Source organism: Lithobates pipiens, unplaced genomic scaffold (genome assembly GCF_037356315.1).
Source record: "Lithobates pipiens isolate NorthernLeopardFrog02 unplaced genomic scaffold, aLitPip1_a1.2 Scaffold_19, whole genome shotgun sequence".
In the NCBI taxonomy this organism is placed as follows: Eukaryota; Metazoa; Chordata; class Amphibia; order Anura; family Ranidae; genus Lithobates; species Lithobates pipiens.
This window is the reverse complement of record NW_027507764.1, coordinates 102688553-102703421: the sequence shown is the minus strand read 5'-3', so window position 1 is coordinate 102703421 and position 14869 is coordinate 102688553. Positions and strand designations below refer to the sequence as shown.

Sequence of the window (14869 nt, the reverse complement as noted above, 5' to 3'; positions counted from 1 at the left end):
TCAGTTTCCTAGCTATGCTGGGAACTCACCCTGCTCTCCTCCATTCACTGGGAACATCCATGTATTGCTGTTTCTCCTCCCCAGCTCTTGTACAGCTTAGAACAGTGAGTGTGTGATAAAAAAAAAAAAAAAAAAAAGGGAGGGGGAGGGCTTTTATAATGTGTTTTTATATCTATTCACAAATGTTTTGCCTTTCATTTCTATTTTAAACTGAATGGGTTGATTCGCAATGTTAAAGTTCACAGTCATTTCAGAACTACTTTTAGTTTTTTTTTTAAATTGACTCATCTGATTTCTTTCTTTTTTTGTTGTAGTTTTTTTTCCTTGATTGTGCTGAGAACCAAAAAGTGAGGCGTGATGCCCACGGAAAGTGGAAGCTGGTCGGCCGCGCGCCAGACGAAACAGAAACGCAAGTCTAACAGTCTGACGTTGAAACGGACGAACAGCTCCGAGCAGGATCGGCCCAGTCTGCAGAGAGACTTGCTGGAGGGACAGGTAACTTGGCAGCTCCATGGTGCTTGTATGTTTTGTTATGAGCGTTAATTTTCTGGTGTTTTTCACGGATAGCGGTGTGGTTGGAGGGCTTGATTAAGCTGCAGAATTATTTTATACCTCTTTTGAAAAAACGTTGGAGTTGGGAGCTAGTACGCCTTTTATTAGATTTTTTATTTATTTTTTTATGTGAAAGAACAAGGTGCAATCAATACTGTTCACAATGCTGATTCTTTCACTGACCTCCTTTGGGCATTGTATGGTGCGGAAAACTGAAACAGCTCGAAGCAGAAAAGAACTCGGCAAAGTATGTCCCTCGCCCTGCTCTGTATAGTGATATAATGGAAACGGTATTCGGGTATTAAGTGCATCCATACCCAACATTTTCTATTTGTTTTCGTATAACAGGAATGGGTTAAAGCCTCTGTCAGTTCATACTGCTATGTTTTACCATTGGGGAAAATTGCCTTCATTTCTTGTCTGAGAAAATGTTTTAATGAGGCACCCAGTTTTATTTTTATTTTTTTATTTTTTTTAGTAGTCATTAAAATCTAAGGCCCCATATAGTTTTGTTATCTTTGTCCTTGATGGTGATTTTCCTTCACCTATCTTCATGGGGGGAGATTTACAAAAACCGAAATATACAGAATCTGTTGCAGCTGTGAAGAGCTAAGTTTTTATGGTCTGTTCACACTGATGCGATGCAGGAAATGCACAAAATTCGCTGTGTTTCCCACATCCCACTGCATAGCAGATTGCACTGTGTTCATGGGATCTGCTGAGGGTGTCAGTTTAAAAGTTGACCCCCCCCCCCCCCCCCAAAAGCAGGTCACAAAATGCAGCTCTTGAATCGGACTGCATTGGTTCTGATTCTAGTGTGGCAAAAAAAAAAAGTTCCTGCGCATTTTTCGTGTGGATGCGGTGCGATTTGAGTCATACAAAATGATGAGCTCAAATTACACCACACAGAATTGCATGTGATTTGCACATGAATGTGTGAATGCCTTACAAGGAATGGTGGCCGCAGCACCCGAGAGCTAAATGAAAGCTCAAATAGGGTGCCAACATTGCAGTGGTGGAGGGGCTGGAGCTCTGCTTTAAGGTAAAAAAAATGTTTAGGTATCAAATTTTGCCCCCTGCCCCCCTCCTTGCCTAACTTGCCTAACTAAACCCTCTTTTGATCCAGCGTTGTGCACCTCTGCAGCTCTTCTCTCTCCCCTCAATTCTGTGTCTCACTGGCTTTGCTGAGGCACTGGGAGCCATTGGCTCCCAGTGTTGTCAATCAAAGCCTGTCACGAGGGAACTGGGGCAGGGCCAAGTTCCACTGCCTGAGTCAATGGACGTAGCAGCTGGGCTTGGGAGTGAGTACCCCCATGGGACGGAGCTTCCCGTGGAAGCAGAGGACAGAGAGGAGGCGTGTTGGCGGGGGACCTGAAAAGAGAAAGTTCGGGGCCACTCTGTGCAATTCCCTGCGAACTTCTGGGACCTGTGACGTGTCACTCCTGCGCATGCACGTGAGTGCCCTGAAGAAACGTCATGATCCGACCGTTCCTTCATTGCGCATGCGCTGATGACATTGGCGGCAGAGTTTATAGTAAATATCTCCCAAATGGTGCAAGTTTAGGAGATATTTACTGTACCTACAGGGCAGCCTTATTCTAGCCTTACCTGTAGGTACAATTAAAGAGGAAGACTTTAATTCCTCTTTAATTGAAAAAGCTGAAGTAAAAAAATAGCAAATTTTGAATCCTAATCCGAACAGGAATACATGAATTGGCATTGTGCGAGTTATTTTGAATTTGCTTAAAGTGGTTGTACAGGCAGAAGGTTTTTTATCTTAATGCATTTTATGCATTAAAGAGGAAGTAAACCCTGATGGGTTTACTTCCTCTTTCATTACCTGCAAAGGTAAAGCATAATGGACTACTATGACACAGGAGTCAGCTAAGTCACCGCTGTCCCCTTGAGTTCCGAGCGTCCATCTTCTTGGTGGGTCTCGCTGCTCCGGCACTGTGATTCGCCGGAGCAGCGATGACGTCACTCCCGCGCATACACACGGGAGCCGACACTCGCGGCATATCGCTGCGATCTGCGGCTTACCCAGTGCGCCTGCGCGCCGCTGTCTACGGTGCATGCACCGGAGACAGCGGTGCCAGTCTTTCGGCAAATATCTCCTAAACCGTGTAGGTTTGAGCCAATGAGAAGAGACGAGACAGAATGGACACGCAGAGCAGCGGCTTAGCTCGGTTGCTCCCATAGCAAGCTGCTTGCTATGGGGGCACTTGGCAGTTGTAAACTAAAAAATAAAACACTAGACTTTACTATCACTTTAAATATGTTCACACAGGTCTTTTCTGATCGTTTACAATACAGTATATGAATCAGAATTGCATAGAAGTTGTAGAACTCGCAAATCCACATTTTTGTTCCACTTGGATATTTCCTTGTAGATTTGTCTGCTTTGTTGAGTGATTTGCCTATCCCTGTCTATTCTATGGTCTGTACCAAGTCTGTTCACTGGCAATAAGAACAGGCCAGTGCAAGCTGTGGGGTGGTAAAACAAAGACTAAAGTTGTCACCTATAATTAATCGGAATATATCGGTAGCTATGAACTGTGTGCTTTGTATCATTTGGGGAGTTGATATGTATCAGTCTATTTTATTTTTTGCTAATGCCGCGTATACACAACCAGACTTTTCTGCAGACTAGGTCTGACAGTCTTCCCGATGGACTTTCAGCAGAGTTCTAACGGACCTTCCGAACAAAGGTACCTGTCCGTTGGAAAGTCCGTTGGAAAGTCCGTTGGAAAGTCCGTTGGAAAGTCCGTTGGAAAGTCTGTTGGTTTTGAACGTGATGACATAAGACGGGACGAAAAAAAAGCATGTTCAATATCCAGTAGGCAATATTTTCCCTTGCGTCGTATTTGGTCTGTCGGACCAGCATACAGACAAATTGTTTTCCCGATAGGAATTGAGTCCGTCAGATTTGAAACATGTTCTATTTCTAGGTCCGTTTTTTTTTTTTTTTATGTGAAAAACTATCGGATTAGCCCAGTCATCGGATTGTCCGGATTGATTCCGTCGGACCTAGTCCGCCAGGAAAGTCCGGGGTGTGTACGCGGCATAAATGTACAGTATAATGCGTGTACTTTTCCCTGAAGTGTGTTTTTTATTTTTACATTTTGTTGCTAAAAATCAACATTACTAAAATCAGAGATTCTTTCCCAAGCCCTCCGTGTACATTTGTTTGATTTGTGTGCTGTCTGATAACCCTTTTTTGTTTATAATGTCTTGCTTCCTCATTTCTTTTTTATGACCATTTTTGGCAAGTTTTGCCTAGCTGTGATTTGTATTTGTTTGTTTGTTTTGTTCACACGCTTGTAGATTGTACCAAACTTTTTTCCTCTTTAAAGTGTTACTAAACCCAGGACCCTTCATTAACTATATCTGGTCTCCCACAGCACAGAGAACATGGAAATGCAGTTATTTTTAGAAACTATAAACTGCTAAATACATTTTCTCATCAGCAGTTATAGCAGTCTTATGACGGCTATCAGTGTGTAGTTAAAGCTTGTAGGAGGAGTTTTCATTCTACTGACTGTCTTATAAGGCTGCAGGACCCCTGACCCTCTGTCTTGACATTGCGGATTGGCTGTGCCGATTATTTGCACCCTCCCAAGAAAAAAAAAAGAAACAATAGCAATACACACCAAACTGAGCATGTGTAGAGTAACTCCAAAAGCTCTTTCCCTGTTAGGCCACAGTGGAAGAATGGGAGGATCAGAGAAGGCAGGCTCAAATTACCTTTTTTACACAATGCGGAGGATTATCAACTTGGGTTCCACAGTGATTATAACAAGCATGTTCTACTGCATATACAGACTGATTTTGCTGTTGTGGGTTTAGTAACACTTTAAGGCTCGGTTTGGCGTTTTGAACCGCATACAATTCGCATAACGTGTGCCTTCCAAGGAGCCACTTGACACATCTCCGGGTGTGGACGCAGTCTATTTTTGAAAAGCGTCCTGTGCGATTTTCGGTCTGGTTTAGGTGCGAATTCAAGTAAAAATTTGCACCTGAACCGGTGAACAAAGCTACACCGGACTCATTTTTAAATACTGACTGCAAACCACAGCCGGACATGTGTGAACTAGCCTAAGAGCCTATTCATACCATACGTATTGGGCTGTGATGGCCGGATTTGCCCAACGCATAGACAGGCAACTTGCCTTATGTTTTTATTAGTGAAGTTCATACTAATGCGAATTGCAGCAATGCGTGCTGAAAAAAAATAGGAAATCTGCATTTTTTTGCAGCGTGTTGCAATGCATAACATTGTATCACAAAGTGCTGCTATGCATAGAAATGTTTGGAATGTCGTTTTGTGGCATTTCAATAAAGTAAATAAAAAAAGAGAAAATAAAAATCTTTAAACATGGCCCATCACAACATTTGCCAGCAGGCTGGTGTGAATGGGCCCTAACAGAACTGCAGAGAAAATGTTAATGCGGCTGGTTAGAACCTCCTTTAGGTATATATTTCTTTGTCTCTGTTGTCACAGTTGTATGATTGTTGCAGGAACAGAAAATATGGGGAAATCCTACAACTAGCACCTGAGAAGTATGGAGAAATCTCCCTGTGAGGACTCATGTGCCAGTAACCGATGTCCAGTGTGGGATTCCCCATCATATTGCGAAGACTTTTTCTCACTTCCTTTTGTGCCACCAGTTCTTTCTGTGCTGCAGCTCCCCCCACCCCTCCCCCTTTTCCTTAGCTGAACGCATCCGATCCAGTGATGTGCACAAGCGCAGGGGCTCCCCCCGCTGTCTCTTTCCTCATTGGACAGATTAAAAGCAACAGCAGCGGTTGGCTCCCACTGCTGTGATTCAAATCTGGTGGGTGCGGCCGAGTCCTCATTGACACAGCAGCATGTCTTGGGAGCGAGCACGCACAGGTGCCCCTATGGACCGCAGCTTTTTGTGGGTGATGAAGAGGGGAGCCAGGTGTGCCAGCGGGGGGACCCCAGAAGAAGAGGATCAGGGCTGAATGAATGGATGAATAACTTGTATAGCGCTACATAAGCGAACTAAATCGCCTCAGGGCGCTTTTGTTACCAGTGTCCATCTGGGTTTTCGGAAGAGATGAGTCTTGAGCTTCTTCCTGAAGGCCAGATAGTTTTCCTCCGAGCGGATGTCTGCGGGTAGAGCATTCCATAGCCGTGGTCCTTTGTTTGCCTTTTAATTTGTCATGGGTTTTGGGGATGTGGAGGAGGTTCTGGTTAGTTGACTGGAGAGTGCGACCAGGGGTGTAGTGCTTTATTTTGTCAGAGATATTGCGGTGGTTTTCCTTGTGCACATTTGTGAGTGAGGCATAGGGTCTTGAATGTAACTCTATCCTTCACGGCTAGCCAATGGAGGGTCCTCAGCGACGGGGTAACTGATTCCCATGTTTTTTTTTTTCCAGTTACCAGTCTGGCTGCTGTTCTGGACAGTTTGTAGATGTGAAATTTGGTATTTTGGAAGTCCTCGGTAGAGGGCATTTGCGTAGTTGAGTCGGGAATTGATGATTGCTCAAACTACCGCTGCTGTATCTCCTTCTGGGATGAAGGGAATGAGTCTAAGCAGTAGGTGAAGAAGGTAGTGGGATCCGCTGACTACTGATCCTATTTGTGCATCCATCATCCTGATTGGGTCAAAGATGACTCCGAGGATTTTGGCTTTAGTGCTGGGGGTGATGGGTTGACTGAGGATGGTGAGTGGTGTGGGCATCGTGCCAGGGTTTTTGTTTCCGTTTGCGTGAAGGAAGAGGAGTTCTGTTTTGGATCCGTTGAGTTTAAGGGATCTCTCGGTCATCCAATGGTCGATCAATGAGAGACAGTTTTCCAGTGCCTGGTATTGCTCTTTTTTGTTGGTGATGCATAGGTAGAGTTGGTTGTCATCCGTGTAGGAGTGATGAAGTAGATGCTGGTTGCTGATGATTTTGAGGAGTGGATGGAGTTAGATGTTAAAGAGCATGGGTGACAGGGGTGATCCTCGAGGGACTCCCCATGTAAATTTTTTTGTTTCCGAAGTGAACGTTCCTAGTTTCTCTTTATGAGATCGGTTTTCTAGAAAGGATGCGAACCAGGGTAAGTCTGAGTCTACAACTCCAGCTAATTCTGTGAGACGAGTGAGCAGGGTTTTGTGATCTGTTGTGTTGAATGCTGCACTGAGGTCCAACAGCACCAGGAGACATGATTCTCCTTCATCTCCTGCTTCGAGGGTGTCGTCCCAGATTTTGAGGAGTGCAGTTTCTGTCCCATGGCCAGGGTGGAAACTCGATTGTAGTAGCCCAAGGGTTTAGGCTGGATTCACACCTATGCATTTTTTGTGCTTTTTGCATTTTGCAGATTTTCACTACAGAACGTGTTCCATAGGAAACCATGTTAAATAGACTGTAGTGCAAATCTGCACTACAAAAGGCACTAAAACTGCATAGGTGTGAATCCAGCCTTATGGGTGTCCAGATGGAGTTGTAGCTGTTGTACTACAGCTTTCTCGATAATTTTGGAGATGGTGTTGAGGCTTGTGACAGGTCTGCGGTCGTTTGGGTCTTTGGGATTGATGTTAGGGTTATTTAGGAGGGGTTTGTTTGATTGTGCCTTGCTAAAGGGAGGTCTGGACGATTCCTTCTTTAAATGAGGTATGTTATGATAGGTGCCAGGATGTCGGTACATTCTTTCAGAAGTTTTATGGGAATTATGCAGTTTGACGATGTGCTGTCTCTGAGATGCAAAACCATTGCACAGAGCAGGTAAGTATAGGCATGTTTTGTTTTTATATAAAAAAAAAAAAAAACCCAAAGCTAATCGCTTGAAGCATAAAAGAAATTGTGATAAAACCTGATAGGATCTAACCCTTCCCCACTCTTGGGAATCTCTACATCATTTTCTGTCAATGCCCTCTGATTCCTCTTGTACCAAATTGTATTGTAACTGTAATGTCTGCCTTCATTTGGTAAAGCACTGAGCAAACTGTTGGCACTATATACAGCGCATTCGGAAAGTATTTGCAGCGCTTCACTTTTTTCACATTTTGTTACATTACAGCCTTATTCCAAAATGGAATAAATTATTTTCCACAAAATTATATGAACAATACCACGTAATAACAACGTGAAAGAAGTTTGTTTTGAAATCTTTGCAAATTTATTAAAAATAAAAAACCACATGTACGAAAGTATTCGCGACCTTTGCCATGACACTCAAAATTTAGCTTGGATGCCTCCTGTTTCCACTGATCATCCTTGAGATGTTTCTACAACTTGATTGGAGTCCACCTGTGGTAAATTCAGATGACTGGACATAATTTGGAAAGGCACACGCCTGCCTATATAAGGTCCCACAATTAACAGTGCATGTCAGAGCACAAACCAAGCCACAAAGTCCAAGGAATTGTCTGTAGACCTCTGAGACTGGATTGTATCGAGGCACAGATCTGGGGAAGGTTACAGAAAAATTTCTGCAGCATTGAAAGTCCCAGTGAGCACAGTGGTCTCCATCATTTGTAAATGGAAGAAGTTTGGAACCACCAGGACTCTTCCTAGAACGGGCCGGCTGGCAAAAATGGTGCGATACGGGGGGTGGGGGGGGGGGGGGGGGGTCTTTAGTCTGGGAGGTAACCAGGAACACAATGGTCACTCTGACAGAGCTCCAGCATTTCTCTGTGGAGAGAGGAGAGCCTTCCAGAAAAACAACCATCTCTGCAGCACTCTGCCAATCAGGCCTGAATGGTAGAGTGGCCAGAGAGAAGCCACTCCTCAGTAAAAGGCACATGACGGCCCATCTGGAGTTTGCCAAAAGGCACCTGAAGGATTCTGACCATGAGAAATAAAATTATCTGGTTTGATGAAAAAAAATTGTACGCTTTGGCCTGAATGGCAAGGAAACCAGGCACTGCTCATCACCTGGCCAGTACCATCCCTACAGTGAAGCATGGTGGTGGCAGCATCATGCTATGGGAATGTTTTTCAGAGGCAGGTCCCGGGAGACTAATCAGGATTGAGGGAAAGACGAGTGTAGCAATGTACAGAGACATCCTTGATGAAAACCTGATCCAGAGCACTCTATACCAAAGACTGGGGTGGAGGTTCATCTTCCAACAGGACAACGACCCTAAGCACACAGCCAAGATAACAAAGGAGTGGCTATGGGACAACTCTGTGAATGTTCTTGAGGTGGCCCAGCCAGAGCCCAGACTTGAACCTGATTGAAAATGGCTGTGCACCGACTCCCCCCGTTGGAGCTTGAGAGGTCGTGCCATGAAGAATGGGAGAAACTGTCCAAAAAATAGGTGTGCCAAGCTTGTAGCATCATACTCAAAAAGACTTGAGACTGTAATTGGTGCCAAAGATGCCTCAACAAAGTATTGAGCAAAGCCTGTGAATACTTATGTACATGGGATTTTTTTTTTTTTAATAACTTTGAAAAGATTTCAAACAAACTTCTTTCACGTTGTCATGAATTTAATCCATTTTGGAATAAGGCTGTAACATAACAAAATGTGGAAAAAGTGAAGCATTGTGAATACTTTCCGAATGCACTGTAAATCCTGTCTATTAATAAAATGTAAAGGTTCAAAGTTATGCTAGATGCAGCTTTTCATGTTATCATCCACTGTAAACTAACACCAGTCAGTGCAGAGACAAGGTCATCCAGGGCAAAGATGCCAAACTGCGCCCCCTTTTCCCTTAGGGTTAGAGTCAGGGTGCCCCCTACCCCTGCAATAAACCATTGCACCAGGGGCAGCCGCCCCTCCTGCCCATCCCTTGTCCCGGCCCTGATGCCAGTGCAGAATTTTTCCTGCATGCAGCTCAAGCATAGCATTATCTCTATTAGCTTTATTTCTGTGATTTTTGCAACAGAAACCCGGGACTGATTATCTCTCTCATGCATCAATAATAAAGAAGTATTGCTGGCCCATTAGTTTAGTTTTAGTTTTGGCACATTTTGTTTAGCTTTATATCTTATGCTGATGGTGGGAATTGGACAACCTCAAGGTTGTAGATCACATTAATTTAGTCCTTGGTGTGTTAGCATACACTGTACAAAGTGTGATTTTTGGCTCATTTTGTATTGTTTTGATGATACTTGGCAGTTGGAAGAGTTTGGGGGCTCATTTACAATATATGCACTGGGCTTGCTGAACAGCCTTGCCCAGTACATGGACAAAGAATGTTTCCTTTGTCCTATTGGTTTCAATTTACACCACTGTGCATAAAAAAAAATAGGACACTGTACATTCTTACGCAGCATGTTGGGACACACTATCATAGGGAACTGAGGCACATAAAGATGAATGTTATATTCTTTAATGACATTTCAATTAAAAAAAGATAACTAGTGCAATGTATTTCAAGGATGCATGAGGCTGTCTCTTTACAGTGCACACCAGCAGCTGCATGTGTTAAAGTATAATGTGCTGCTGGTTTGAGGCTGGGTTCACACTGCTGCGGTGACGAGAATCGGATGTGATTCGCACTGCAGTGTAAATCACATCCAATCTCTGTGCGATGCGAGTTCAGCCATACAGATAGTATGGCTGAATTCGCATCGCATCTGGCCCAAACTTGCACAGGACCCTTTTTTTGGTCCACAGCAGAATCGGATAGCATGGGTGTTCACACCATGCAATCCGATTCCTGTCCGAGTTTGCAGATCGCACTGCAATATGCGAACTGATCTGGGGGTGTCATTAAGGTTTCACTGACACTCCCAGCAGTTCGCATATGGCAGTGTGAACTGCCGCCGGGAGGCATGTGATGCGGGAACCCGCAGCGGATTCGCAGCGTTCCTGAATCGCTGCAATGTGAACCCAGCCTGAATGGGCCCAAACAGTCCTGCAAGACAAATCTAATCCGCTGGACACATTGGGGTTCATTTACTGAAACTGCACAGTGAAAAATCTGGTGCAGCTGTGCAAAGAAACCAATTGGCTTCTAGATCCTTATTTTTTTGGTCAAAGCTTAACCACTTAAGGACCAGGTCTATTGTTCAAACTTGTCTTTTACAAGTTAAAATCAGGTTTTTTTATTTTACTTTTTTCTTTATTTTTTTACACTGTCCCTTTAAAAAAAAAAATATATTATATATTATATATATATTGGATCACTTTTATTCCTATTACGACGCCTAGTATGAAAGCAGCCTTAAATGCAATAAAAAAAAAAAGAGAGATTTTTATAGCATTTTATTTTGCCCTTTTAGGGCTGTTGGGCAGAAGTAATGTTTGACGTCACTTCCGTCATCCAACGCCATTGAGTCGAGTGGGGCCCTCACTCAACTCGCAGCCTCTGAGGATCAGATACTGGCGGCAGAGACGTCCGGAACGCGCCAGTAGGGGGGTGGTCACCTCTCCCAATGCCGATAATAGTGATCTTGCAGCGAATGTGCCACAGAGACCATTTTTTCTCAGAGGACCGCCTGCCGTTTCACAAAATACCCGGATTATGGCAGCTATGTCAATGTAATGACATACAGCTACAGCGGTTTGCGCCAAGTGGTTAAATCTATGATTAAGTCTGTGTCCTTTTTTTTTTTTTGTTTTAAAAATAACATGTTATACATACCTGTTCTGAGCAGTGGTTTTGCACAGAGCAGCCTGGATCCTCCTCTTCTTTTGTCTCTCGCCGGCGCTCCTGGCCCCTCCCTCCTGCTAAGTACCCCCACAGCAAGCAGCTTGCTATGGGGGCACCTGGGCAGAACCACTGCTGTGTGTCCAATTAGACATGGTGCTGCGGCTCAGCCTCATCCCCTCTCATTGGCTTATTGACTTTGACAGCAGTGAGGGCCAATGGTGCCTGCTGCTGTGTCTCAATCAGGAGGGAGAGTCCCGGACAGCCAAGGCTCTTGTGTAACATCGCTGGATCAAGATAGGGCTCAGGTAAGTATTAGGGGGGCTGAGGGGAGCTGCTACACACTGAAGGTTTTTTATCATTTTTTTTTTTTTTTTTTTTTTTTAACCAGCTGAAATTAGAAGCGAATTGGTTTCTATGCACAGCAACACCAGAGTTTGCACTCTCTGGTTTGAGTAAATCGACCACCATTTTTTCTTTTCATTTTTTTCTTTTGCAAACTTGGGCAATGTACACGTATGACCTGCTGTTCCTTTTTTGCATTACAGTATTAGTGCACTTTTAAAACCTTACCCCCAATTAGGTGTATGTATGCACCATACGCCATCATGTGATTTGTCCCTTGTGCTGCTTTGTCCTCTTTGCTCCTCCAATCCTCTACACCCCCGGACGTAGTAATCTGCCAGCATGTCGGGTTAATAGAACTGCGAGAGCTGTGACCGACGCTTATCAAGCGTGGCCAACTATGCCTGCCCATTCCCCACCGTACTACAGCTTCTATGAATGAAACGTGATCTATAAATGGAGGATGGGCGGATGATTGAAATGTCCACCCCCTCCATTCATAGATCACGTTTCATGCACTGAATGATATTCATAGATCAAGTTTTTCAGTTTGATCTCGCTCAGTTCTATTAACCCCTGCCATGCCAGATTATGGGGGTGGGGGGGGGGGGGGGGGCAGGCATTGGTTACCTACATCAGTGGACAGCAACACAAAGGATGCATCACACTAGAAATAATGTCTTGTGCTGATTTTTTTAATTTATTTTTTATATAGTAAGCGTTGGCTTTAATAAATTACAGGTATGCAGGCCAGGTTAAATAATTGTGGTTTTGGCTTTTAGGCCGGGTTCACACTGGTACGACACGACAGTCCGACTGGATCTGACTTTGCCTGCGACTTGAAGTCTGACATGGGTCCAACTTCAATTAACAGGGATCCGACTTTGATCCCGACAATGCAGGCACTTTGTGTCTGGTGTGAATCTTTAGGGGGAACTCCACGCCAAATTTGAAAATAAAATACGGCTTGGGTCCCTCCTCCAAGAGCTTACCAAATGGTATGGATTTTTAAGCGGAGAAGAGTGAGAAGACAGCGGAGAAGACACGGCAAAACAGTGAGAAGAACCGGAGAGGGCTAGAAGACATCAGCAGAGGAGGCAGATGAGCCAGAGAGGGGAGAAGAAATCGGAAGAGACCTTGGAACTGCCTTAATAAATGACTTAACCTGTGTACTGATATTCATTCACATAGGGTGGGGGGGCCGGACCCGCAGACCCCGACAACCAATGGCCAGGGTTGCTGGGAAGAGGCCCTTGTCCTCATCAAAATGGGGACAAGGTGCTTTGGGGTGGGGGGCGCAAGGCCCCCCTGCCCCCCTGCCCCAAAGAACCCCCTCATGTTGAGGGAATGCGGTCTGCTAAGGTTTCGGGGGTGCTTGCTCGTCCCCACCCTCTTTCCTGAGCTGCCGGGCTGCATGCTTGGATAAGGTTCTGATATGTATTTTGTCGGGGACCCCACGCTGGTATTTCGTGGGGGGTTCCCCTTAAAATCCATGTGTAACCGAAGGGCCTGGTATGGTCTTGGAGGGGAACCTATGCCATTTTTTTTTTTGTTAATCTGGCGTAGAGCAAACTCAGATCAATTAAGACCGCAATCCGACTTCAATGATATTTAGTGGCCTGAAGTAGGATCAAAGTCAGACCAAACTAGTGCAAGGAGCATTTTCAAAGTGTGTCAGACCAGTTATGATGGCTCTCATAGGAAAACATTGCATTTTACACATTATGCGACATGAGCTCCCAATGTCAGAGTGTTTGTCGTACCAGTGTGAACCCGGCCTGAGTTCCCATTGTAAAACTAGTACAATGTATTTGTGCAGCACATAAGCATTTCTACCACTAGTTTTGACTTTAAATGTCAATGTCATGAAGGAGAAGAAAGTAGAATCCATTGTGTGTTGGGAGAAAGCATTGACCTTCTGCCTGTGAATTATTGCTGCTTTAAAGGTATTGTTTAGTCTGCTTGCAGTTTGTAATTGCTGAGGTTAGGGTGAATTTTTTTCTGCCTTGCCCATAAGAATCTCTTACGCAGAGGTACATTTTTGCAAGAACCTGAGTACTTTGATGTTCTATGGCATGATAACATGGGATTTAACATTTGGGATGTTGAAAAGATACAATGGAGAATAGTGTTAAAATAAAAAATATGCTGAATTCATAAGATTAAAATCCCCTTTCTGAACATGTTACATATTGCACCCGTATTTAGGGCACTGCCGATTCTATTGTGACAGCCGGCAGGGGATCTTCTCCCCACACTTGCAGACACGATTTTAAAAAGTGAAGCCATGTGAGGCTCCGCCCTCATGGCCAAGTCATTCATTCACAGAATTCTGTGATTCAATTAACTAAATCAAAAAGTACCATTGTGGTAGATGGCTTGTAGTTCTCAATGAACTGTGAGGGCACTGATGAGTGCTCTTAGTTCATTGATCTTCCTTCTCTCCAGTACGGGCGCTACGGGCAGACAGCTGTACTGAGATTCTGCATGTGCCTGGTATTACACCAGCGATCTGCAGATTGCAGGTGGAATGCACTGCAGGCTCCTAAGAAAAATAAAAAATCGACTTTTTACCTGAAAAAAAAATGTGCATGTGTGATCAAAGTTAACTTATCCTTTAAATATAATCTGCTGCATAGTAAGAGCAGCTTACATCCCACCTCAGGACAGCTCAAAAAATGTATCTATGCAAACTGTCCTTTGTTTTATCATTTTGTTTGATCGCAAAGCTTACACAGAACTGAAATAGAGGGTGTTCTTATTGTCTGCTTTTTTTCCTCCTTGTTAAAGAAGACTTAAACAGTGGGAACCATGCCCCAAAAAAACAAAAACTGGGGTAGATCCAAGACTAGTCACCAGTATTCAGGGCCGTCTTTAATATTGATTAGACCCTGGGCAAAAATTTTATTGGGCCCTCCCGCATGCAATTTCGCTCTCCACCTGCTCTGAGACATAAAATAAATAGCAGCTAGACTTTAAAATCGGCTTACTGTTATTTACATATGATTGACGGTTATTTACATGTAAACACAGGGTCTACAGGTGAGTCATCTGTACATAACAATAGGGCAGAGCTGGGCAGCATTAATAGCAGTACTTCACACTGAGATATTGGGACACAGCACAGGACTAAAACTTCAAGGGACAAGGGAGTTTAAGCTGGGATAGTTGGTAAGTATGCGGCAGCTGCTTTGGGCCCCACAACAATGACAGGGCCCAGGGCAGCTGCCCCTTTTGCCCTTCCTTAAAGACAGCCCTGCCAGTATTGCCTGCAGCTAATCTTTTGTCCCGGACTGACTTAGTAGGCCTTGTTCCTGCTAACAGTACTCCAGCTCTAGTCTGCTAATTGGAGAGTGAAGGAGTAGAAGAGACGGATTAGACAATTACTCTGCTCACTCTGTTCTCTTGCTTCTTTCAGCTT

The 14869-nt window shown here is 44.2% G+C and overlaps 1 protein-coding gene across 3 annotated transcripts in view; it reads left to right on the top strand.

The window, feature by feature from the left end:
* Positions 1-14869, top strand: part of WDR37 (WD repeat domain 37) — a 284920-nt gene that overhangs the window by 108864 nt on the left and 161187 nt on the right. For 2 of the 3 annotated variants that reach the window (XM_077491118.1, XM_077491120.1), the window contains exon 3: positions 315-495. In XM_077491118.1, the coding sequence (XP_077347244.1) occupies positions 358-495 (138 nt within the window). In that variant the 5' untranslated portion in view covers positions 315-357. The remainder of the gene's footprint in view (positions 1-314; positions 496-14869) is intronic. The other variant, XM_077491119.1, reaches the window with a different exon arrangement.